The following is a 24,261-nucleotide window of genomic DNA, read 5'->3' as shown; positions in this document are numbered from 1 at the left end:
GGCAGTGATGGGCAACCTTTTGAGCTTGGTGTGTCAAACTTCGCCAAAAAACTGAGCATAACTCGGGTAGTGTGTCACTTTGAGGAAAAAACATTATTTTGCAAATGTTTCATCCTCAGGAGCAGCAAATGTTTTATCCTCGGCATGCGGCCGCCTCAGCGGCTGCGTGTCATCAGAAATGGCTACGCGTGTCAGTGCTGACACGCGTGTCATAGGTTCGCCATCACTGAGCTAGGGCATCCTTATCCCATTTTATCAAATAAAATCAACCTGATGGTCTAAGTAGCCAGAGTTACCATTAGAAACCATGCTGTGCTACTACTACCAAACAAACCTTAGTTGCTTTTGTTGGCTTAATTTCATTTTAATTTCTGCTGGGTGGATTAATTTACCAGGGAAAGTAAGCTCTGCTTATCTTCATTGGAAGTCATGTTTGCTTGTACATGCAAATATAGAATTTATGCAGATTGCAGGCTCTAAACCTGGATTGTATGGGTTTGAATCTGGCCTCTACTATTTACTTATATGTCATTTGGGACAAATTGCTTCATGTCTCTGACAACATTTTTAAAAAAATATATATTTTATTAATTTTCTAGAGAAAGGGAGAGGGATAGAGAGCTAGAAACATCAATGAGAGAGAAACATCGATCAGCTGCCTCCTGCACACTCCCCACTGGGTATGTGCCCACAACCAAAGTACATGCCCTTGACCAGAATCGAACCTGGGACCCTTGAGTCCGCAGGCCGATGCTCTATCTACTGAGCCAAACCATTCAGGGCAACATTTTTTTAAAAAAATATCTTTATTGATTTCAGAGAGGAAGGGAGAGATTGAAACATCAATGATGAGAGAGAATCACTGATCATCTGCCTCCTGCACGTCCCCTACTGGGGATCAAGCCTGCAACCCAGGTATGTGCCCTTGGCCAGAATCGAACCCGGGATCCTTCAGTCCGAAGGCTGACGCTCTATCCAGCTAGGGCTCTGACAACCTTTTTTTATCCATTAAATGGTAATTGTAATAATTCCAAACTCATAGGGCTTCTGTGAAGATTAACTGAGATAATAAAGGTAAATAATTTAGTCTGGTGCCTACAAGAATGTAAGAACTAGCTTTTCAACAAAGTTTCATACAATTTCTTCTTTAAAGCTAGGTTAACTTTATCCTTTCATCTTATACAACTGCCTTTCCTACCCACATGACCACTAGGGTTAGACCAAATTATCACCCACAATTCAATACCAACTAAAGGCAGTGATTTTCGCCGAAACCGGTTTGGCTCAGTGGATAGAGCGTTGGACTGAAGGGTCCCAGGTTCGATTCCGGTCAATGGCATGTACCTTCGTTTCGGGAACATCCCCAGTAGGAGGTGTGCAGGAGGCAGCTGATCGATGTTTCTCCCTCATCGATGTTTCTAACTCTCTATCCCTCTCCCTTCCTTTCTGTAAAAAAATCAATAAAATATATTTAAAGGCAGTGATTTTCAATCGGTGTGCCTCAAAAATTTTAAAAACATGCAATACCTGACTATTTAGTCAGGGGTACTGATCTTTTCCCCCTTACATTGTCAAATAAAAAATGACAACAGCCAACACAACAATAGCCATCTGGTGTGAATGAATTAAAATTATACCTATCTTTTGTCAGATCAGCAAAAAATATATTTTTTGGTATGCTACAAAATTTTAGTAATTAGTTTGTGTGCCATGAGATGAAAAAGGTTGAAAATGGCTGACTTAAGGTAATTCATTACATAGACAAGAATTTATATAACACAAATTATTTTATGTTTGCATATATCAGAACTTACCTCTTAATACCCACATGGCACCATCTATGCTTCCACTTTTTAGAAAAATTTCTACTGCAACATTTACAATTTGACATCTTGATGCTAACTTCTCAGGCCCTGTAAGTCCTTTTAAACTTGTAAAATGTATTTTCAATTCATATAGCATATCTAAGACCTTCCTTCCCTAGAGTAAAAATAAAGAGCACTGAGTATCAAACATTTAGCGTATTACAGAAATACAAAGCCACACTGATTAATTATAGAGAAACTCAATATCCAATTTGAATCACCATTCTAGACAGACAGTTCTCAAACTGCTCCAAGACTCTACTTAAGTCCTCTAAAGATTTTATTTGGCACAAGGATTTCATGCCTTGCTGTGGAAAATTACTAATTATAAGTTTTTGCACTTTTTTCTGTTGATCATCCTGAAGTCCAGGAGGGAGACAAAGAGAAAATGAAGACAATTTATTATCAAATTCAGATAAAGAAAGATAGTGAAAAAAAAAAAGGATAAGATTATTGGCTGAAAACTGTTTCTTTGAACAGATTACTTCACGTAGACTACATAAAGATTATCTCTAGTCTGCACATCAGAAATTGGACATACATTATTTTATATTAGGGGTCAGCAAACTTTTTCTACAGACAGATAGTAAATAATTTAGGCTTTGAAGGTCACATCTGATCAGTTGTACATTTTCTTTGGTTATTGTGTTTAATGTCTAACTCCTTAAAAATGTAAAAAACATTCTTAGCTCTCAAGATGTACAAAAACAGGCTGTGGGCCACACTTGGCCCTTAGTTTGCAGACCCTTGTTTTATATTATGTGACACTATTTTGAGTCAGATGCATATTATAATGTTAAGGTACTTTCAATTTGACAATATAAATAGTGCACTTTTAAGAGTTAGCTGCTTCAGTTTAATTTCAATGATTTTACTTTTATGTTCAAAAAGCTATGTTTCATTAAAAAAACTAAGCTAGAATATCTGTTCTAAATAAGATAGTGAAAAATTTTAATTAAAATAGAAATTCACCAGCCTCTTAAGAATAATAGCCTATTAAAATTAAAATCTGAGCAAAATCAATGTGTTTTTAAAAAATGTCTTTTTGTTAGGTAGTCCTTAATTTCTCAAGCATTAAATGTCCAAGATATTAATGCTAAGATCAAGCTTAAACTAGGTTGTGAGGCCTGGGACAAGGTACATTCTGCCCATCCCAGACCTACTATACAAAGAGTACTAAACCTTTTTTTTTTTTTTTTTTAATATGGAATCTTAAAATTTGCGTGTCATCCTTGCGTAGGGGCAGTGCTAATCTTCTCTGTATCGTTCCAATTTTAGTATATGTGCTGCAGAAGCAAGCACAGTACTAAACCTCTTGGAGACTTTAGAGACTGAGGACCTTCTACAATGATTCTGCTGTTGTTTTTAATTTTAAAAAGTTCATGACTTTTGTATGTGTATAAGTGACCATGTACTTAAATGTCATTGAACTCATTCAACTTTGAAATAACCATTTTACAAGAAGAAAGTAACAAGATACATATTAATAGTTGATGCAATAGTGAGCATACTCTCAACTGTCCCACTCTCTCTATGTTACTCCATCCCTCAGCACTTACTCCCAATTTTGGATTTTCTTATCTTCTACTTAAGTTTACTAAATCTATAATCCTACCCACCACTTCTCAGGGAAATCTAAAGAATGGTAGTATAACATGGTCTGGAATCACTAGACCGCTTTTATGGTGAGCCAAACCTCAAAGGCAGACATCAAGATATATAGTATATAGTATTCCAGAGCATTCTAGGAGGTGATTTTTAAGGAGTTCTATTAATTGCGAGTATCCTGGGTTTATCTTTAAAAAGGTGTCTTGAACTCTTGCAAAATTACAATGTTACTCAGGAGCTGAGAAAATAAATTCTGAATTGAAAGTTGCTTCAAATAAATATATTTAGCACAGCTTCCTAAGTGTTTCCTACATTGAAATTCTTCATAGTAGTCAGTCTGATGCCATCTCCTTTCCACATTTGCCTAATATAGCACTTAATAATTCACTTACTGGTCTGGGAGTCATTTAGTCACTTGTGATGATTATTAGCAAATTCCTAACTTAACCTATATTCTGTTCAAAAATGTGAAACTAACACTTTTAATACCAAGCCAAAACAAAAATTTAAGAAAGTACCTTGGACCACTGCAACAGCTTGTGATAGAAGTATATAGCACTGATTCCGATTCTTCCCAGCAAAGTTTTATCTACTTCACTATTTTGCGGATCTTTGCTAACTGAAACACAAAGTAGGCATATGGAAGAAAGTGAAATAGTCACTTAAAAAATGGAAAAGGCAAGTTAATATGAAATTAATGAAATGAACACGAACACCAGGTGTTGGCAAACTATAGCCACAGTCCAAATCTGGCCTGTGGCCTGTTTTCAGATATAGCCTGTGAACTAAGAATTCTTTTATTTTTGAAAAGAAAAAAAAAAGTGACATAGATCATATGTGATGTGTGCAAAGCCTGAAATATTTACTATCTGGTTCTTTACAGAAAAAGTTTGCCGGCCTCTGATAAAGAATATAGCAGTGAAGAGTTCATGTAAAAATAAAATTTCAAAAATATATGAATTTTGGTGACTTGTAATAGTGAAGACTGTAACAATTTTAATGATTCAAAAATTCAGGTGCTCCAATATAATTTGCAACAACAGTTTTACCAATCTGAATAAAAAGAAAAATAAGAACATGAAACATCTGATATTAAGACACCAATTTTTAACCTTATATCATTAACCTAGCTTAACAATACATAGATGGAAAAATTTATAAACCGGAAAAGTATCTGAAACCTGCAATATTAACTTATCCTCAACATGGAAAATATTAAGAGCTTTACATTCCTGTTAAGAATATTACATTACCCTAACGCAAAAGACTCATACCAAAACAGTGACATTTTACCTGTTTGAGCAAATTCACAAAATGGAACATTTGGCCTCTCTTCTTTATAGCCTTTTGTTAGTGTTTCAGCAACACAAGTACAAAATCTCTGGAAATCTACAAATTTTTCACAGTCCATTTTTACCTTAAGGTATAAATTTCCCAATTTGGTCCAGTCACCTTTTTCCTTACAATACTATTAGAATTATTAAAAACAAAACAGAAAAAGAAAGCTGTTATTTATGCAAACATATTATGCAGTAGGCATATACAGGCATTAAATGTACAGAAATGAATAAGACTTAATCTCTGCAAATCTTAGAAACTTACTGACAAGTGTTACAACATCAATAACATGCTATTGTATAGCTTTTCTGACTATTGCAGAGCCTTTATAAATTCTAGATGGAAATGTATATTTGTTTTAATTATCTAGTTTCTAACGTATTTAATGATATCACCCTTAAAATTGAACTAGACAGTGGAGATAGATTTTAAGGAATTTCTTCTACAAAAGGGGGCTCCAAAGTAAATTTTGGTAAACTTACTATCTTACTATTATTTTCTATTAAAAACTAAGAAATAGTTTTCCACACCAACAAAAAATTATTTCAAGGATATAAATACTAAGACTAGACCAACAAGTACTAGATGAGTACAAAAATTATCTTAAAAAGTAAAATCATCCTGAAAGCCCTCTATTTCTTATACTCTAAACTAGAGGCACGGTGCAGGGAGTGGGCCTAAGCCGTCAGTCGGACACCCCTAGTGCTGCTGTGGAGGCATGTTCTACAGCTGTGACCTTGGCTTCTGGCTGAGCGGCGGTCTCCCTGTGGGAGCACACTGACCACCAGGGGGCAGCTCCTGCATTGAGCATATGCCCTCTGGTGGTCAGTGCGCATCATAGGGACCAGTCATTCCGCTGTTCGGTCTATTTGCATATTAGCCTTTTATGCCGAAACTGCCTCTTTAACATCCCCAGAGGTGTCCTGTATTGCAAGAAGGCACAGGCTAGGCCAAGGGATCCGACCAGTGCACGATCGGGGCCAGGGAGGGACACGGGAGGTTGGCCAGCCAGGGAGGGGTATAGGGCATGTCCGGCCCATCTTGCTCAGGCCCGATTGGCTGGACCCAAGCAGCAAGCTAACCTACTGGTCGGAGTATCTGCTCCCTTGTGGTCAGTGCATGTCATAGCGACTGGTCAACCGGTCGACTGTCTGCCCCATGGTGGTCAGTGCACATCATAGCGAGTGGTTGAATGGTCTTAGCACAGTGATGGGCAACCTTTTGAGCTTGGTGTGTCAAACTTCGCCAAAAAACTGAGCATAACTCGGGTAGTGTGTCACTTTGAGGAAAAAACTAACTCCAAGACTCTAGTCGCAAATGTTTCATCCTCAGGAGCAGCAAATGTTTCATCCTTGGCATGTGGCCACGTGTCATCAGAAATGGCTACGCGTGTCAGTGCTGACATGCGTGTCATACGTTCGCCATCACTGTCTTAGCATATCATTAGCATATTATGCTTTGATTGGTTGAACGAATTATCGGACAACTGGACACTTAGCATATTAGCCTTTTATTATATAGGATGCTAGGTGAGAGCATGCTGATCTGGGCTTTCCCGTCATTTCACATACTGTAGCCATCCATGGATCATGACAAGTAAGCAAACTTGCTTGTGCATTGAATGAGTCTGCCATTGATAAGAGTTAAAGGCTAAGCTTTAAGCCCTGGTCAGGTAGTTCAGTTGGTTAGAGAATCGTCCTGATAAACCATGGTTGCAGGTTCGATCTCCAGTCAGGGCACATATAAAAATCAACCAACAAATGTTGGAAGGTAGCTCAGTTGGTTGGAGCATTGTCCCATATATCAAAAGGTGGGGTTAGATTACTGTTAGGGCACATACCTTGGTTGGGGGCTTAGTCCCTGGTCGGGGTGTGTATGGGTGGCAACCAGTCAATATTTCTCCCTCACATCAATATTTCTCTCTCTCTCCCCATCCCTCCCTCTCTCTCCTCATCCCCCTCTCTCTAAAAGTCAGTAAATCATTGAGTGAGGATTAAAAAAAAAGAACCAATGAATGCATAAATAAGTGAAACAACAAATCAATGTTTCTTCTTTCCTCTTTCGCTATAAATAAAAAATTAAAAAATAAATAAAGGCTAAGATCTAGCGGAAACCGGTTTGGCTCGGTGGATAGAGCATCGGTCTGCGGACTGAAAGGTCCCAGGTTCGATCCGGTCAAGGGCATGTACATTGGTTGCGGGCACATCCCCGGTAGGGGGTGTGCAGGAGGCAGCTGGTCGATGTTTCTCTCTCATCGATGTTTCTAGCTCTCTATCCCTCTCCCTTCCTCTCTGTAAAAAATCAATAAAATATATTTTTAAAAAAAGTCTAAGATCTAGATTATTACACCTTAACATAAGTTAATTTTAAACTAATTATTTCCAGAATTACTTTTTGGATAGTCTACAATTCTAAAAATTATGTTTGCCTTTCAAAGTCTTAAAAAAAAATTAAACTTTCTTTCCCTTGATCATTTTTTCTCTGTATAACAGCCACATTTCTAAAACATTTCCTAAAATGGGTTTATTATTCAAAGTTTCTGAGCAATGATCCCAGCAATTTATTTAAAAAATAAGTGTCATACCTTTATTTCATTCAAGGCTAAATCTAAATCACAGGTCCAGTTCTTTTTAAATTGCCTCATTTGTAACCTTTAACAATAGAGGAAAGTGTTAATTAAAGAAAGTGCCATTTGTCCCCCCAAAAGTCACTATTGCTCCTAATTCATTTATTTTACAGTTTATACCTAAGAGACTGGAGGAAAAAGAATGCATTAATATACTATGAAAATTCTTTAGAGCTAAAAATATGTCTACTGCATAAATATCTACATCACACTATTTCCTCCTCAAACCATGGGCAACAATAAGGACAAAGTAAATCCCACACAAAACCATACCTTAAGCCTAACTTGGAAGTCAGAATGCCAAAGATTCAAAATAATTGTGAATAAGAAGAGAAAAAATATTAAATCACAGCACTTGATGCCCTTGCTCTCTACTGTTCCCACTCCACTTTCACTGCTCCACAAGCAAAGTCAGACCAAAACAAAAACAATGCAAAAAAACAAACAAAACCAAAACCAAAACAAAAAACAACAACAAACCTGTGGGAAGAATAAAAAATGGAAATACCAGAGGGATCTAACATTGATTAAAAAAAAAGAAATACCACTATAGCCCTGCTGGTGTGGCTCAGTGATTGAGTGTCCACCTCTGAGCCAAAAGGTCACTGGTTCGATTCCCAGTCAGGGCACTGCCCCAATTGTGGGCTCAGTCACCAGTGGGGGGTATGTGTGAGGCAGACAATCAATGTTTCTCTCTCACTGATGCTTCTATCTATTGCTCTTCCCTTCCTATCTCTCTAAAAGTCAATAAAAAATATATAATAAAAAAAACCACTACAAAGACTAAGTCCACACTAAGTTTAAAAATGATGAAAAATAGAAGTGTATGGGTAAGTAGAACACAGACCATACAGAAGGAACTTAAAAAGTTTATATGATTTAGCCAAAACCGGTTTGGCTCAGTGGATAGAGCGTCGGCCTGCGGACTGAAGGGTCCCAGGTTCGATTCCGGTCAAGGGCATGGGCCTTGGTTGCGGGCACATCCCCAGTGGGGGTTGTGCAAGAGGCAGCTGATCGATGTTTCTCTATCATCGATGTTTCTAACTCTCTATCCCTCTCTCTTCCTCTCTGTAAAAAATCAATAAAATATATTTAAAAAAAAGTTTATATGATTTAAAGAAGGCAATTTGAAATGCATAGCTTTTGGGAAAGGACAAAAAGACAAAAATGAAAAGGAGAAGCACCCTTTGGCAATAGCAAAGAGGAAAAAAAGAAAAAAGGGAAAAAAAAAGGTACCATTAAACTAAGTGTTGCAACAGACCTATAAGAAATGCTCAATGTCACTAAACATCAAAGATAATGGCTACCATCAATAAATCAAGTGCTATTTTTATTGCAACAAGTTGGAGAGAACTGAAATACCCATTACTTATCATACATCCACACAATGGAGTACTTTGCATTTATAAAAAGTGATGAATTTCTCTATGAATTGATTGATTTTCAAGATATACTGTTTGAGTGAAAAAAAGCAAAGTTGTAAAGAATACTTTTTGTATGCTATACTTTATGTGAGAAAGAAGTGAATATAAAAAAATATATACAGCCAAACCGGTTTAGCTCAGTGGATAGAGCGTCAGCCTGCGGACTCAAGGGTCCCAGGTTCGATTCCGGTCAAGAGCATGTACCTTAGTTGCGGGCACATCCCCAGTAGGGGGTGTGCAGGAGGCGGCTGATCGATGTTTCTCTCTCATCGATGTTTCTTTTTTTTTTTTTTTTTTTTTTTTTTTACAGAGAGGAAGAGAGAGGGACAGAGAGTTAGAAACATCAATGAAAGAGAAACATCGATCAGCTGCCTCCTGCACACCCCCCACTGGGGATGTGCCCGCAACCAAGGTACATGCCCTTGACCGGAATCGAACCTGGAACCTTTCAGGCCGCAGGCTGACGCTCTATCCACTGAGCCAAACCGGTTTCGGCTCATCGATGTTTCTAACTCTCTATCCCTCTCTCTTCCTCTCTGTAAAAAATCAATAAAAATATATATATATATACATACTTGCTCAGAATGGAGCAAGTATATAATTTCTTTAAAAAATAAGTGTCATAAGGATTAACCAGAAACGAAAAGACTGGTTACTTCCAATGTGTAGGTAAAAAAAGAAGTAGAAGGCAGGAGGGAATGGAAATGGGGAGTAGGGGTAAGGAGGAGCAACTCTTCTCACTGAATACTTTTTAGCACAGCTTTGACTCTTACAAGAATCAGTAATGTTTTATATACCTTACTAAATAAAACCAACTAGGATGTAGAAGAACTCCAAAACATAGTACAAACAGTAACAAATAAACCTAAATATTCTAACAATAACCATACTGAATGAGAGTGTGGAAAAAAAGAACTACCTTAAGTTAACGTAGGAAATAGTATTTTGGCTGAATACTGTAAGGCAAAAGAAAAAAATAGCTTTTACTAATACTGAACTCCAGATAGTAATTCCCCTCCCCAGGGGTATAAGTTAGCATTTCTGAGACTACTTTATGTGGATAGATAGTAGAATTGAATAAATGAATAAACATATTGTAGATAATGAGAATCAGATTTCTCACTGTCAGAAAAAAAATCTATACTAATAAAAGGGTAATATGCAAATTGGTCAGGACACCCTCACAGTAACGACTGAACAGCAGGCTGCGTGGGGCAACCAGGCCAGCAAGGGGGTGAGGGACAACCAAATGACTGAAAAGCAGGCTGCGTGGGGTGACCAGGCCGGCAGGGGGGCAGTGAGGGGCAACCAGGCCGGCATGGGGGGGACAGTTAGGGGGCAACCAGGCCGGAAGAGGGGGGCAGTTGGGGGAAACCAGGCGGGGGGGCAGTAAGGGGAGACCAGGCCAGTGGGGGGGCCAGTTAAGGGTGACCAGGCTGGCGGGGGAGGCAATTGGGGGTGACCAGGCCAGCAGGGGGGGCATTTAAGGGCTACCAGGTCAGCGGAGTGGCTATTGGGGGCGACCAGGTCGGCAGGGGGGGCAGTTAGGGGTGATCAGGCCAGCAGGTAGAGGCGGTTAGGGGTGGTCAGGCTGGCAGGGGGGCAGTTAGGGGCGATCAGGCAGGCAGGCAGGCAGGTGAGCACTTAGGAGCCAGCAGTACCGGATTGTGAGAGGGATGTGTGACTGCCGGTTTAGGCCCGATCTCTGGGATTGGGCCTAAACCGGCAGTCGGACATCTCCTGAGGGGTCCTGGATTGGAAAGGGTGCAGGCTGGGCTGAGGGGACCCTCCCCCATGCACGAATTTTGTGCACCGGACCTCTAGTTTATAAAGAAAAGTCAAGGCTAAAATAAACCCATGGTGTTGGATTAGAATCAAGTTATCAGTATGAACTGTTTTTTAATATGCATATAAATAAATATGTTGGCTAGAGGCAGCTTGACTAATGACAATGTAACTAAGACATGAACAAGAGATGGGAGAAAGGCTTAAGGCGTACACTGGGCAACTAGATGTTTGCACATGTAAATAGTGCTAAGTGCTTTGCCTTCATCCTTTAAAGTCCCCACCAACACACACACACACACACACACACACACACACACACACACACGCCTTAATTATAATGATTTTTCTTACCTAGATTTCATTTCTAGAACTGCAGTTATTTCTTGTTGGGGAGCTTGTACTTGGTGTAAGAGTTTAACAATATAGCTAAAGTGTTCTGGGTCAAGCAACATCCCAGCTTCAACAAGCTGAAGAAGAGAGGAAAAAAACATTTTTTTAGCTTTACCATAGTCATTCTTATAAAAATATGAAAGCGTTGAAAATCAAAGTGTGTGAAACAACTAAGAGAGTGATGGGAAAAGTGAAACACAGACAAGTAGGATTAACACTCCTTAAAAAATTTAAACCATACTTTCTTCAAATACTTGGGAACCATAATAAGACACCCGACTTCAAGAATTTAAAGCAAAAAGAAAACTGATTTGAACTTTAAACTTGAATATTCTCTTGTTCTCCAAGTTATCTCAACAATTTTGTCACTTTACCCCTTATTTGGTGTGCATTCCACCTGTAGTAAAGCACTGATGTACACCTTATCCCTGATTGTCAGCTTCCTGCGAAGTATCATACTGAGGTTTCCTACAACTCCTAGAGGTGATTAGTAATTTCTGATTAAAGCATTTTCCAGACAAATAATTCTGTCAAGTTTTGTAAAGTGGAACTAGAGGTATTCATTGAAATATTTGTTCATCGGCTAGAGTAGCTCCAATGCTTCCCAAAGAAAATGAGGGGTTTTCTGGCTATTAGGCCTATTCAGAATGGATGGCAGGGCAGTACCAAATTTAGGGAAGTATTCAACAAAAGTAAAAATTTTAATATATTTTTAGAGAGCCATAAGTTTTTTGTTGATGCCAAATATAAAATTAATTCCTAGCCACCATTTTCTATTTACTGTCTTTGTTTTGGTCATGATTTTCTATTTGTATATTTACTTATACATTTATTTTTATTAGAAATGACCTCAAATTTTTTGTAAGAGGAAATTTTTCTATAATCATCCTTAAGGTGTAGATATGAGGATAGTTTACGAGTCAGAAAGAAGTCACCCGAAGTGCTGGGAACTACTTATTTAAAGGGAAGAAGGCCTGTTAGTCACTGGAGTCTGTTTATAAACCCTATTTTGGGAGAAAAACATTTCTAAAATTAGAATTCTTTGGCATTAAAAATGTGAAAAGGCAGTTTAAGAGTGCAAGTAGAAATCATTATTTTTTTTGAAAAATCATTTCTTTCTAAATCATTTTCTTTTAATTGATTATTCACTACCAGAGAATAAAAGACAAAATAAAATCATACCTTGCAAAAGATACCAATTAAAGCAGGTACAGCACTCCTTAATTTCATAGTTGCCACATACTCAAATATTTCTAATAATATTTTCAGAGCAGGCTGGATAAAACAAAAAAAATTACACTCATGTTCGTGTCTTCTTTCAGTACATTTAAAGTGTCTCAATTTATGCTGAAAAACACAAGTGTTTTCTAGGAAGTATTCAACAAATGTGGAAATTATAACTGTTAAATTATGTAAACAATAACTATAATAGAAGAATTAAATTATTAAAAATTATATACTTTCAGGTTACTTACCAGCATGTTAACCATTATGCTGAGGTTCAATACCTGAAATACTTCTTTCAATAAGCAGTGCTTGAGTAAAGAATTCAGGAGGTCATTTAGCACTTGTAAATCAAAGTGTATACCAGGAGGAAACTTTCTGTAGTACTCCGTAAACATGTTTACTGAAAATGAAAAAATATATTAAAGTCATTTGCTACTTTTAAGATATTCAGCTTTCCTAAATTGGACAATTTTTATATTTTTAAAGATTGAGTAGTAGAAATTCATTTTCTTAAAAGGTACATTTCTAGTATCAGAAATATTTGATGAAAATACAGTCAAACTTTGATTCTTGAATGTTCCCAATCTCAAACAGTTTGCTTCTCAACCTGACAACCCTTTCATGCTGATGCCTGTATGATTAGTCATGCATCTCTCAGGGGACAAAGGAGAGAATGGGTGAGTATGGGTCAGTTTACCACTATTAAAATCTCAGAATGTTGTGCTGTGAATATTTTCGTGTTTTTTTTGGTTTTGTTGCTGTTTCATTTTTAACATTTCCTTTCTTTTTGTTAAAATTTCATTTATATTTCATGTCCTTTTTGTTTTTGAAGTGTTTATTTAGAGATTAAACAGTACACTACACATGTATTGTATATACAAAAGGATAAAACAGGGAACCATTTGGGAGTCTGGAGTGGATTAATTCAATTTACATTATTTCTAATGGAAAAAATAAGTCAGTTTTCCAATAGCTTTCCAGAATGAATTAAGTTAAAAAAAAAAATGAGGTTCCACTGTAATTTAAAGCAAAAGTTAATGGCAATGACATTTGAAGTCAACCAGGCATGTTAGGAACTAGATTGAAAACAAACTCATGTGCTATCCACAAAAAATAGGTCCAAACTGTCTTATACATCATGGTCTCAATATGAACTCCCAGAAAGTCTCACTCCTAGGGAGTCTTTAGGCAATGGCCTGGTCATGTATGAGAAACTATATAATTTGGGAATGGATGCAGACTATATTTTGACATATACCCCTTCTTGTTGTTTTAACCCCACCAACATGTTGACCCTGAGGATATTTTTTATTCCAGCTTATGATTATGAACATTGTACTAAAAATGTACTAATACATTGTACTAATACATTATGATAATACTAGAGGCCTGTTGCATGAAGATTCATGCAATAGGCCTTCCTTCCTCTAGCTGCCAGCACCAGTTTTTCTCCGGCACCCAGGACCCAGGCCTTTGCTCTGGCCGTAGCAGAGAAGCCAAGCCTCGAGGCTAGGTTTCTCCACTCCGGCCACAGCGAGGCTTGGCTTCTCCGCTCTGGCCACAGCGGAGAAGCCAAGCCTCTTCAGTCTTCAGTCTTCAGTCGTCTTCAGTCTTCAGTCTTCGCTCCATGCCTGTGTATGCAAATTAACCCGCCAGCTTTGTTGGGTTAATTTGCATACCCACTCCTGATTGGCTGGTGGGCATTGCAGAGGTATGATAAATTTGCATATTTCTCTTTTATTAGTGTAGATTCAGCTTTATTCCAAAGTTTCTTTATATACTACAATTTTTTTTCCTGGCACATACAGAAAAATTCTTCTGGCTATTCACTTTGCAGTATCTGTATAGTTGCCTATATAAGAAGCAGATTACAGATAACATGGGAAATTCAATGTCTGCTACTGTAACTTAATAAAACTGAAACTGCAGATATTTAAAAAGGAAGGTATACCAGTAGTTGCAAAGAATTTGTTAGCTAGTGTTGTAGTCCACTAATTGACATGCATTCCTCCTTTTTTGACATTAAATACTTTAAAATTTAAATTATTAAAATGTTAATATAGTTTCTCCTTTTATTTTTAAACTAGAGGCCTGGTGCATGAAATTAGTGCATGGTGCAGCCCCTAGGCCTGGCCTGGTGTGAAAGGGCAGGTCCCAGATGACCTCTGGGCCTTGGGCAGCACCTGGGCCCCCGGGTCCCCCACCCCTCTCCACCTGAGTCATGGCGCCCGAGTCCCTACATGGAGATGCGGTGAGTGTGGCTGGACGCCATGGGCTGGAGCGCAGTATGGGCCTCTGGCTGCCCAACGGCGCTGCACAGAAGCCGGGCAGGCAGAGCACTCTCTCCCAGCTGGCCTCCCAGACTGGCTTCTGTTCGAACCCAGGGGGAGCCTGACTGGCCCCTGTGGTCCTGGGGGCTGCAGGCCAGCTCACGTGGAAGACGCTGTGTGGGTACAGAGTGGGCTCCTCATGGGCGCCCAGCACCTGAGCGCAGGGGCTTCCCCAGTGTGCAAGCCCTGGTGTCCCAGTGGAGGATAGCAGGGAGAAATGAGAGTGAGCTCGGTGGACACATTCTCAATGCACCTCCATCTCCGTCACCCCTACCTCCAGGTAGCCGGTGAGAGGTCATAGGGTGTTGGCGACACCCACCATGTTCCACACCGCCCCCTGGTGGTCAGCGCACGTCATAGTGAGTGGTTGAACTCCCAGTCTCCTGATCTAACGACCGGCCGAGGGGACAATTTGCATATTAGGTTTTTATTACTAGTATATAGGATATAGGATTCTCACCCAAGAATATGTTTTTATTGATTTTTAGAGAAGAAGGGTGAGACAGAGAGAAACATCTATTGGTTGCTTCCCCCGTACATGCCCTGACTGGGGATCAAACCCACAACCTAGGCATGTGACCTGACTGGGAATCAAACCTGCAACCTTTTGATGTACAGGATAATGCTCCAACAACTGAACCACCCAGCCAGGGCACTTATTTTTAATTCTATCTAAGACCAACAGAACTATTCTAAGGCATTTGGTTTTCATACTTAAAAGTACTAAACTACTTTCAAACTATAAGATACAATAGCACATTGATTGAAATAAATTAATGCATTTACAGTAATCATCCCATTGTCTCATACCTGCACGTTGTAGCAAACACAGCTCATTGATGCTTATATATTTTTTAAACACATCCATGCAAACCTGTAAGTCATGAAAAATGTGAAATAACCTTTGGATATTTCATAAAAACTATGCAAATTTCAATCCTATCTTTATGCTTATTCCATTTGTTTAAAGTGAACTTAAAGCAATGGAATAAAGAAGCTGATGTTAGGTTAATTCAGATCTGAAATACATGCTGAATTAATTACAAAAACAGTAATTAGAGAATCTCTGTCAAAGAAAGAGTCAAGGAAACAGAGTCAAAATTATAAGCAACTACAGAAGGGAGGAAAATCCTTGAAAACTATAATAAGCCTTATTTAGGTCATTTAAAAATTAACCATTTATTCACTCAAAGATAAAACATTGACCAGACTTTACATATTTTACCTTTTCATCCCCTTGCTCAGGCACGTGAGCAAACTTGCACTGTGATCGCTCACAGCCACGTAACGTGTTAAAATGAAATTTGCAATATCTATTGGGTATCATCAACCCTAGGGACTTCTGAAACACCTAGAAAATAAAACAAATTCTCTTTCTGTGTTAAATATAAAATACTATAGTCAAGTGAGAAAATCTGAAGCAATCAGAAATATATACCCAAAACAGTATCAAGACAAATTGCTTGCTGACTTGATAAAAAATAAAGTTTCAAATGATTTACATTTAAAAAATTATGAAAAATCAATTAGAGTGAGTTGTCTAAAATTTTGCAATTTCCTTTAGTGTAAAATATTCATCAAAGTTAGTGCTTTACTTTGTATCTCTTAAAAAGCTTATATATTCCCTCTTCCTTTTTGTGTACCTTGCCCCTTGGCTTTCAGAAAAAGTTAATTCTATTATAACTAGAGGCCTGGTGCACGAAATTCGTGCATGGGGGTGGGGTGTCCCTCAGCCCAGCCTGCACCTTCTTCAATCTGCACCAGTGGGATTGGGCCTAAACGGGCAGTCAGACATCCCTCTCACAATCCAGGACTGCTGGCTCCCAACTGTTCGCCTGCCTGCCTTCCTGATTGCCCCTAACCGCTTCTGTCTGCCAGCCTGATCATCCCCTAATCACTCCCATGCCAGCCTGATTGATGTCTAACTGCTCCCCTGCCAGCCTGTTTGCCCCAAACTTCCCTCCTCTGCCGGCCTGGTCAACCCTAACTGCCCTCCCCTGCAGGGTTGATCGCCCCCAACTGCCCTCCCTTGCAGGCCTGGTGCCTCCCAACTGCCCTCCCCTGCTGGCCATCTTGTGTCCACATGGGGGCAGGATCTTTGACCACGTGGGGGCAGCCAACTTGTGTGTTGGAGTGATGGTCAATCTGCATAGTAATCTTTTATTAGATAGGATAGAGGCCTAGTGCATGGGTGGAGGCCAGCTGGTTTGCCCTAAAGGGTGTCCTAGATCACGGTAGGGGTTCCCTTGAGGTGTGGGGCGGCCTGGGCGAGGGGCCTGTGGTGGTTTGCAGGCCAGCCACATCACCTGTCGAGCCAAGCAGAGGCCCTGGTATCTGGGTTTTATTTATCTTCTACAATTGATACTTTGTAGCCTGGACCGGAGCCAAGCCTCCTGCTCACTCCATGGTGGCAGCCATTTCTGTTGGAATTTATGTATCTTCTGTAATTGAAACTTTGTAGCCTGGAGTGAAGGCCTGAGCTGGCCAAGGCTGCAGAAGCTTGGCTTCCTCCATCGCCCAGGGCAACTCTAGCCTCCTGCTCTTCCAGCTCTGTGGCTGCTGCCATTTCTGTTGGAATTTATTTACCTTCTATCATTGAAACTTTGTACCCTTGAGTGGAGGCCTGGGCCCGCCAGGGTGTGTGGAAAGCATGGCTTCCTCCGTTGCCAGGGAAACCCAAGCCTCCTTCCTGCTCTCTGTGGCCGCAGCCATCTTGGTTGGGGTTAGTTTGCATACTCACTCTGATTGGCTGGTGGGCATGGCTTGTGGATGTGCATATACTCTTTTATTAGATAGGATATGCATCATATTTCAAATGTATTTATTAGAACCAAAATTTTCCTTAGCTTTTCAGATGAAAAAGTCAAATGACAGTCAAATCTTTCTATGACAAACTTCTATAAATTGCTCTATATCACTATTCCCTTTCATCACAGGGAATATTTATCCTGTATGTTTTGTTTTGGATATCCACACCCTCTTCTGCTTTCAACCTCTTATGCTATTTGTGAATATCTTTTGAATCATGACAAATTTTCTGCCTCTTACCATCACCCCAATTCAAAATCCATACAATGTCCGGAACTGGTTAAAAAATGATAGGGAAATACAACCAGAAAGACCCAAAGTATGTGCTTTATAGAATTATTTTAAAATTATTTTTAACCTTCACTGAGGACATGTTTAGAGGGGAGGGAGGGAGGGAGGGAGAAACACACATACACATCAATGTGAGAGAGAAACATTTATCAGTTGCCTTTGTACACTCCCTGAGGGATGATACAACTCTGCAGGCTGCACATACAGGAAACTCAGGTATGTGCCCTGATCTGTAATGGAACCAGCAACCTTTAGGTGCATGGGTTGACACTTAAGCAACTGAACCACTCCAGCGGGGCAGATTACTTTTTTAAAATGTGGGACTTACCCTTACAATCTTTTCCCTCTTAAATATTTCACAGGTTTCAGGATTCTGCAACTTTAGGACACAATGTTGTCCTGAAAATCTGAAATCTAAAAATGATTAAGAGTGACATTATACACCAATAAGTTACAATTTATTTCTTTTATACAATAAAACAGATGACCACTACTATCTGCTTTTAAAGTTTTACTTGGGACTATTCACGCTCAATTCACAGACTGTGCTGCCATGGGTGTTCTGTGAAATACAGAATGATTTATAGATTAGGTGCTCTTTAAATATTTTCAGACCTAAATTTAAAATTTATTATAAGCTAAAGATACTTTTTTATTTTTGAAGATACTTAAAAGCTTTACACAGCATCATTGAGCACTGCATTCAAATGATTATCTCTAAATTAAACAGACAAGTATTATATACAATAAACTTTAAAAAAAAATTCTTTATTGTTGAAAGTATTACTTATGTCCCCTTTTTTCCTCCATTGACCCCCTCCAGCCCGCCCCCCTCGCCCCGGCCCCCCTCAGGCCTTCACCACCCTACTGTCTGTGCCCATGGGTTATGCATATATATGCATATAAGGTCTCTGGATGCACAATAAACTTTTTTAAGGAAAGCCACTGACATCCCAGGTGTTTGAGACTGAACTGTGACCCCCCTCAAATTCATATGTTCAAGCCCTAATCTTCACTGTGACTTCATTTGGAGATAGGGCTTTTTACAGAAGTATTAAGGTTTAAATGGGGTCAAAGGGGCGAGGCTCTGCTCTGATAGAATTAGTGTCTTTATAAGAAGAGACACCACAGAGCTTACTCTCTCTACGCACATGTACCAAAGGAAAGGACTTAGCAAGAAAGCAGTCGTCAGTAAGCCAGGAAGAGAGCCAGGAACTGAATCCTGCTAGAACCTTGATCTTGGACTTCTAGCCTCCAGAACCATGCAAAATAAATTTCTGTTGGTTAAGCCACCTAGTCTGTGGTATTCAGTTATTGCAGCCTGAGCTGATGAATATACCAGGCATCATATTCCTTAATGTCGGTCTTTTTAAATAAGAGCATCTTAAAATTGTTTTCTACAGATAAAAATTTTTTAAATTTTAAATAATTTCCTTCAACAACTTCCTCCTCCTCCTCCTCCCTCTTTTTGTTTTTTTTTTTTACTTTGGCAGCATCCAGATATAATTTGGAACAAGCTAAAACTTTTGCTGCATAGCTTTGCAGTAATTTTTATTATGAAATCTGTAGGCTTTTCAAGATAAAACACGTGACCATCATGGCCTTGTTGCTATAGTATATAACAGGTTGCATGTCAGTAGTGTGAAGGTACAGAAGAATTAGGTGTGAGCTGCACAAAAACATTTTATTGTTTCTAAATTCATTCCTCAATCTAGCTTATTTTTATCAAAGCATTATGAATTATTAAAAGAACTGACACACCTAAAATAATTCTAAATAATCAACTGAAGTACAAAATGTTAGGTATAACGTATAATTTACTTGTATTACCAATATCACATAAATATACATATTCAGAAATTATTCCATCAAAAGTACTAAATGTACACATCCTCTAATTTTAATATATTCTATCTTGATTTTTTTTTACTTTTTTGTTTTTAGTAGAAAATCTATATAGTTTCTATATTATCAAAAGCCAACATAATTTTATTGAGAAAATAGTACCATTCATCCATGGCTTTAGTAGTGTGTCTTCTTGAAAAGCACTTAGATTCAAAGGTGGCAGCGATAAGCACAGAGGTTTTGGGCCCAGTGTTGCTAATTGACATTCACCAACCATAATCTCTGCATTTTGAGAATCTTTGCTGTGTGAGCAGAAAACCAAAATCACAATTTAAATTTATTCCAAAAATAAAGTAATGAGAATAAAATTAAGTCGGAACACAACCTAATGCTATATATTCCTATATATTATTATTATACTATGATTATCTGGTATTTATAGATTATTAGCTTGAGAGAGGAAGGGGGGGAGATTAAGACATTAGTTGTTCCACTTTATGTATTCATTGATTATTTTAAAAAACATGTTTTTATTGATTTCAGAAAAAGGGAGAAGAGAGAAACATCAATGATGAGAATCATTGATCAGCTGCCTCCTGAACACCCCCTACTAGGGATTGAGCCTGAAACCCAGCATGTGCCCTGACCAGGAATCCATCCGATACCTTCTGGTTCATGGGTTGACACTCAACCACTGAGCCACACTGGCCATGCCACTGGCTGATTCTTATATATGCTTGACAAGGGATCAAACCCACAATCTTGGCATATTATGAAGACGCCCTAACCAAGATACCTGGCCAGGGCCAATTATTCAATATTTTTAACAGGTTGTTTCTACCTTCTTAGCTAGAAAACCAAAGCTTGTTAAATGACTGGGTTAGGGGTAGGAATTAGGTGGTGGAATTAAAACTAAAGCAAAATATTTCTGATCATGCCAGACAAAGTTTTGAGGAAGGACTGGCCTAGTGTTCCAATCCAGAAAAGATAATTCAATTACTCTATTGAGAGTGCAATAAAATAAATTATAAATTATTCTTCAGGACAAGTATATATAATAAATTTATACATGTATTAGTATTTGAGAGCTCCCTTTGGGAAGAAGTTTAAAAAATGTGTTTTTCTTGGTTGCTCATTTAAACAGCTTTGTCTATATTTTAATATAGACAATTTTCCAATTTTAGAAAAACTTAACCTGGAAGTCACTTATCTAGAAAAATAAATAACATAAAACAAAGAAATAGGAATTATGGAATTTTATAGATGGAAAAGATTCTCTAGTAAAAAATTGCACAGGTTAATGACCTGTTCAGTGTCACACTCCTGGTCATTATGGCAGAGCCAAAGTGATGATACAACTCTGCAGGCTGCAATGACACTTTTTGGCTTGTAAGCAGAATGTTTTCAATAGAAAAGTTAACCCTGTTAGTTTTTCTTTAAGATCTCCCAATAGTCATGAATCAAAAGGGCTTCTGTGCCAATCTAATTTTTACCTAGGCTTTTCCTTAATACAATGGTTTCCAAACTTCAGCATGAATCTGATTAGCTGATGGCCTTATTGAAACAGATTCATGGGCCCCATCTCCAGAGTTTGGGAGGTCAGAAATGGGACCCAATAATTTGCATTTCTGACAAGTTCCCACATAATGCTGCTCCAAGAATCACACCTTGAAAACCACTAGCTGCCCTAGCTGGTTTGCTCAGTGGATAGAGCAAGAGCCTGTGGACTGAAAAGTCCCAGGTTCGAGTCCAGGCAAGGGCACATGCCTGGGTTGCAGGCTCGATCCCCAGTTGGGGGCATGTAGGAGGCAGCCAATCACTTATTTTCTCTCATCATTGATGTTTCTATCTCTCTCTCCCTCTCCTTTCCTCTCTGAAACCAATAAAATATATATTTAAAAAAAAGAAAACCACTGGCTTAACATAAAAGACTTGAATGTATTCATCACCTGATCTGAGTGTGCTCTGGCCACAACAGCGAAATGGGGGTGGAGGATGGGACCAGATGGTCTCAAGGTATCCTCCAACTCTAAACTTGGTACCTATATATGTTCTAGTAGTTGTACTATAACTCTCAGTACTAATCACTGCAGACATGTAAATATCTGCAAACTGCAATGTTCTTCTGATTTCCGTCACTCTTACCATCATAAAAGTCACATACATATTCTTTATTCTTTTATCATTATTCCTTATGCCTTTCTCAAAAAATATTTTAAAGGCTTAAAAACCTTAGTGACAATTTTAAGGTAACTTACAATATCCCTGACATCTAGGTATAACTGACATATTAATTAAATAATGCCCATGGTGGCTTATGGCATAGTAGTCCAAGCACATACAGCAGGTAATGAAAAACATACTCAAGATGCAAATCAAATGAATAACTGTCTTAAAGTTACAGATTTAAAAACTGTTACAGACCTTTTGCAAACTTCAGGCATATTTTCTTTTTCTTCAACAGTCACTTTGTCTGAAAATTTACACTGTGAAGATATGGTTAAAAAGTTCAAGTTTAAATATCTGTATTCCATATTAAGCTATGAGGCTTACCAGATTTATTAGAATGTATTCGATGTTACTTCAACAACTGGTTTATCGCCAACCTAGAAAACAATTCTACTCTACATTATTTAAAATACCGAAAATTGACTTCAGAATTTCCACTGCTGCTTAAGAGAAAAACAAATATAAATCAATTTATTTTATCAGCTTTTGATATCACCTCTTTTACAAGCCAACATTTCAAATTATTATGAATAATTAAAATCATGCAAAAAAAAGTCATGCTTCTTTTTAATATATTGATTTTAGAGAGAGGGAGGGAGGGAAAAAGGGACGGAAAGAATGATCGATTTTTTTTTGTTCCACTTATTTTTGCATTCGTTGGTTTATTCTTCGATGTTTCTGTATGTGTCCTGACTGGGGATCAAACCACATCCTTGGCTTATTGGGATGATGCTCTAACCAACTGAGCTACCTGGCCAGGGTTATGTTTCATTAAGAAAAAAGGCTTTGAGTAATATTTATTTTTAGGTGGTATTTATGAACATACATTTATTTTTCATTAGAAATATTTATATGCCTGGCCGGTGTGGCCCAGTGGTTGAGCATCAACCTATGAACCAGGAGGTCACGTTTGATTCCCGGTCAGGGCATATGGCCAGGTTGTGGGCTCAATCCACAGTGTGGGGCATGCAGGAGGCAGCTGATCAATGATTCTCTTTCATCATTGATGTTTTTATCTCTCTCACTTCCTCTCTGAAGTCAATAAAAATATATTAAAATAAGAGAAATATATGTATTTAGGTCTCAATTCTATTTGGCATATAGATACCAAATTTAGAGTTGGAGGATACCTTGGGGACCATCTGATCCCATCCTCCACTCTCATTTTGCTGTTGTGGTCAGACTGAGACATCTTTGCTGAGGGTCACACTGAACTGCGAGTGGCTTCAGGGGCATCTTTAGGAGTCAGCAACATGGCAGAAGACATCAAGATCAAAATCAAGAACTACCACACTACCCCTTTTGACAGCTGCTTCCCCAACCAGAACCAGACCAGAAACTGTTGGCAGAAATACCTGGACTTCTACCCCATGAGAAGGCAATGACTGCTAAAGGGGTTGATGTCTCCATGTGCGAATGGTACTGGTGTGTGTATAAGTCCCTTTGCCTCACATCCTGGGTGTTGACCTGGGATGACCGCCAGGCAAAAGGCCTATTTCTTGGGAAGATCTGAACTGGCTGTACCCCACCTGTCTCTGTCCTCCACCCTTCTCCCAGGGAGGTGAGAGAGACCTAGGTACATCCCAACCTAGGATCCTGATCATGGCTTAAGTGATAATACTTGTTGGAAAAGTATAAAATTTTATATGTGTAAAAGATCTGGATGACTGGGCAAGACGCTGGGTTGGTAATGCTATCTGGACCAGTAAGAGGGGCTTCAGAGTGAGTATTTTTTATTTATTTTTAAAATATATTTTTATTGATTTCAGAGAGGAAGAGAGAGGGAAAGATAGAAACATCAATGATGAGAGAGAATCATTGATCGGTTGCCTTTTGCACACCCCCTACTAGGGATTGAGCCTGCAACCCGGGCATGTGCCCTTGATCAGAATAGAATCTGGGAACCTTCAAGTCCACAGGCAGACATTCTATTCACTGAGCCAAACCGGCTAGGGCCAGAGTGAATATTTTTAAATTATGTTTTGAATTTTTATTTTATCAAAATTTGACCACTTCCTCTATGTCGGACAATAGAGTGAATGATAATATGAAATAGCCGCAAGTCCCTGTATGGGCTAAAATTTATCTGTATTTTCCCTTAGTTATCTGTATAATTTAAAAAACTTTTCTTAATTTTAGAGCCAAATGAAAATAATATAATAACATGTAAAAAAGGAAAAAAGAAATATTTAGGTGTATTTAAAACATTGTTGTACTTAAAACATTTCACAATTAGTGTTTTTGGAATTGTGATTTTCTAATTATTATAAGAAAGTTATACATGCTCAAATATTAAACTTTTGAAAAAATAGTCACCAAGAAGGTAATCCCTCAAGTCATCCATTATTTGAGTAGTCACAGATAATACCTTATATCTTTAAAAAATCTTTTACATTTTATTATGTTTTTTTCTATAATTTTCCAGTTTTATTGAGAAATAATTGACATTGTCAGTCTATAAATTTAAGCCATATAGCATCATGGTTTGATTT

The 24,261-nt window shown here is 38.4% G+C and overlaps 1 protein-coding gene, 1 non-coding gene and 1 pseudogene across 2 annotated transcripts in view; 1 reads left to right on the top strand and 2 right to left on the bottom strand.

The window, feature by feature from the left end:
• The window catches only part of TOPAZ1 (testis and ovary specific TOPAZ 1), a 43,621-nt gene that overhangs the window by 9,261 nt on the left and 10,099 nt on the right, over positions 1 to 24,261 (bottom strand). The window contains 12 exon segments of the mRNA XM_008154480.3: positions 1,815 to 1,980; positions 3,992 to 4,092; positions 4,767 to 4,941; positions 7,396 to 7,462; positions 11,001 to 11,116; positions 12,222 to 12,314; positions 12,515 to 12,666; positions 15,407 to 15,470; positions 15,822 to 15,947; positions 18,024 to 18,109; positions 19,703 to 19,842; positions 21,965 to 22,026. Coding sequence (XP_008152702.2) covers positions 1,815 to 1,980; positions 3,992 to 4,092; positions 4,767 to 4,941; positions 7,396 to 7,462; positions 11,001 to 11,116; positions 12,222 to 12,314; positions 12,515 to 12,666; positions 15,407 to 15,470; positions 15,822 to 15,947; positions 18,024 to 18,109; positions 19,703 to 19,842; positions 21,965 to 22,026 — 1,348 coding nt within the window.
• On the bottom strand, positions 3,064 to 3,167 carry LOC114228628 (U6 spliceosomal RNA). Its single transcript, XR_003614758.1, has one exon. It is a non-coding gene; the product is annotated as a U6 spliceosomal RNA (small nuclear RNA).
• On the top strand, positions 23,023 to 23,282 carry LOC103297722 (cytochrome c oxidase subunit 6B1-like; annotated as a pseudogene).

The sequence above is a fragment of the Eptesicus fuscus genome, chromosome 18 (genome assembly GCF_027574615.1).
Source record: "Eptesicus fuscus isolate TK198812 chromosome 18, DD_ASM_mEF_20220401, whole genome shotgun sequence".
NCBI classification, from domain to species: Eukaryota; Metazoa; Chordata; class Mammalia; order Chiroptera; family Vespertilionidae; genus Eptesicus; species Eptesicus fuscus.
This window is presented reverse-complemented; position numbering and strand designations above follow the sequence as displayed.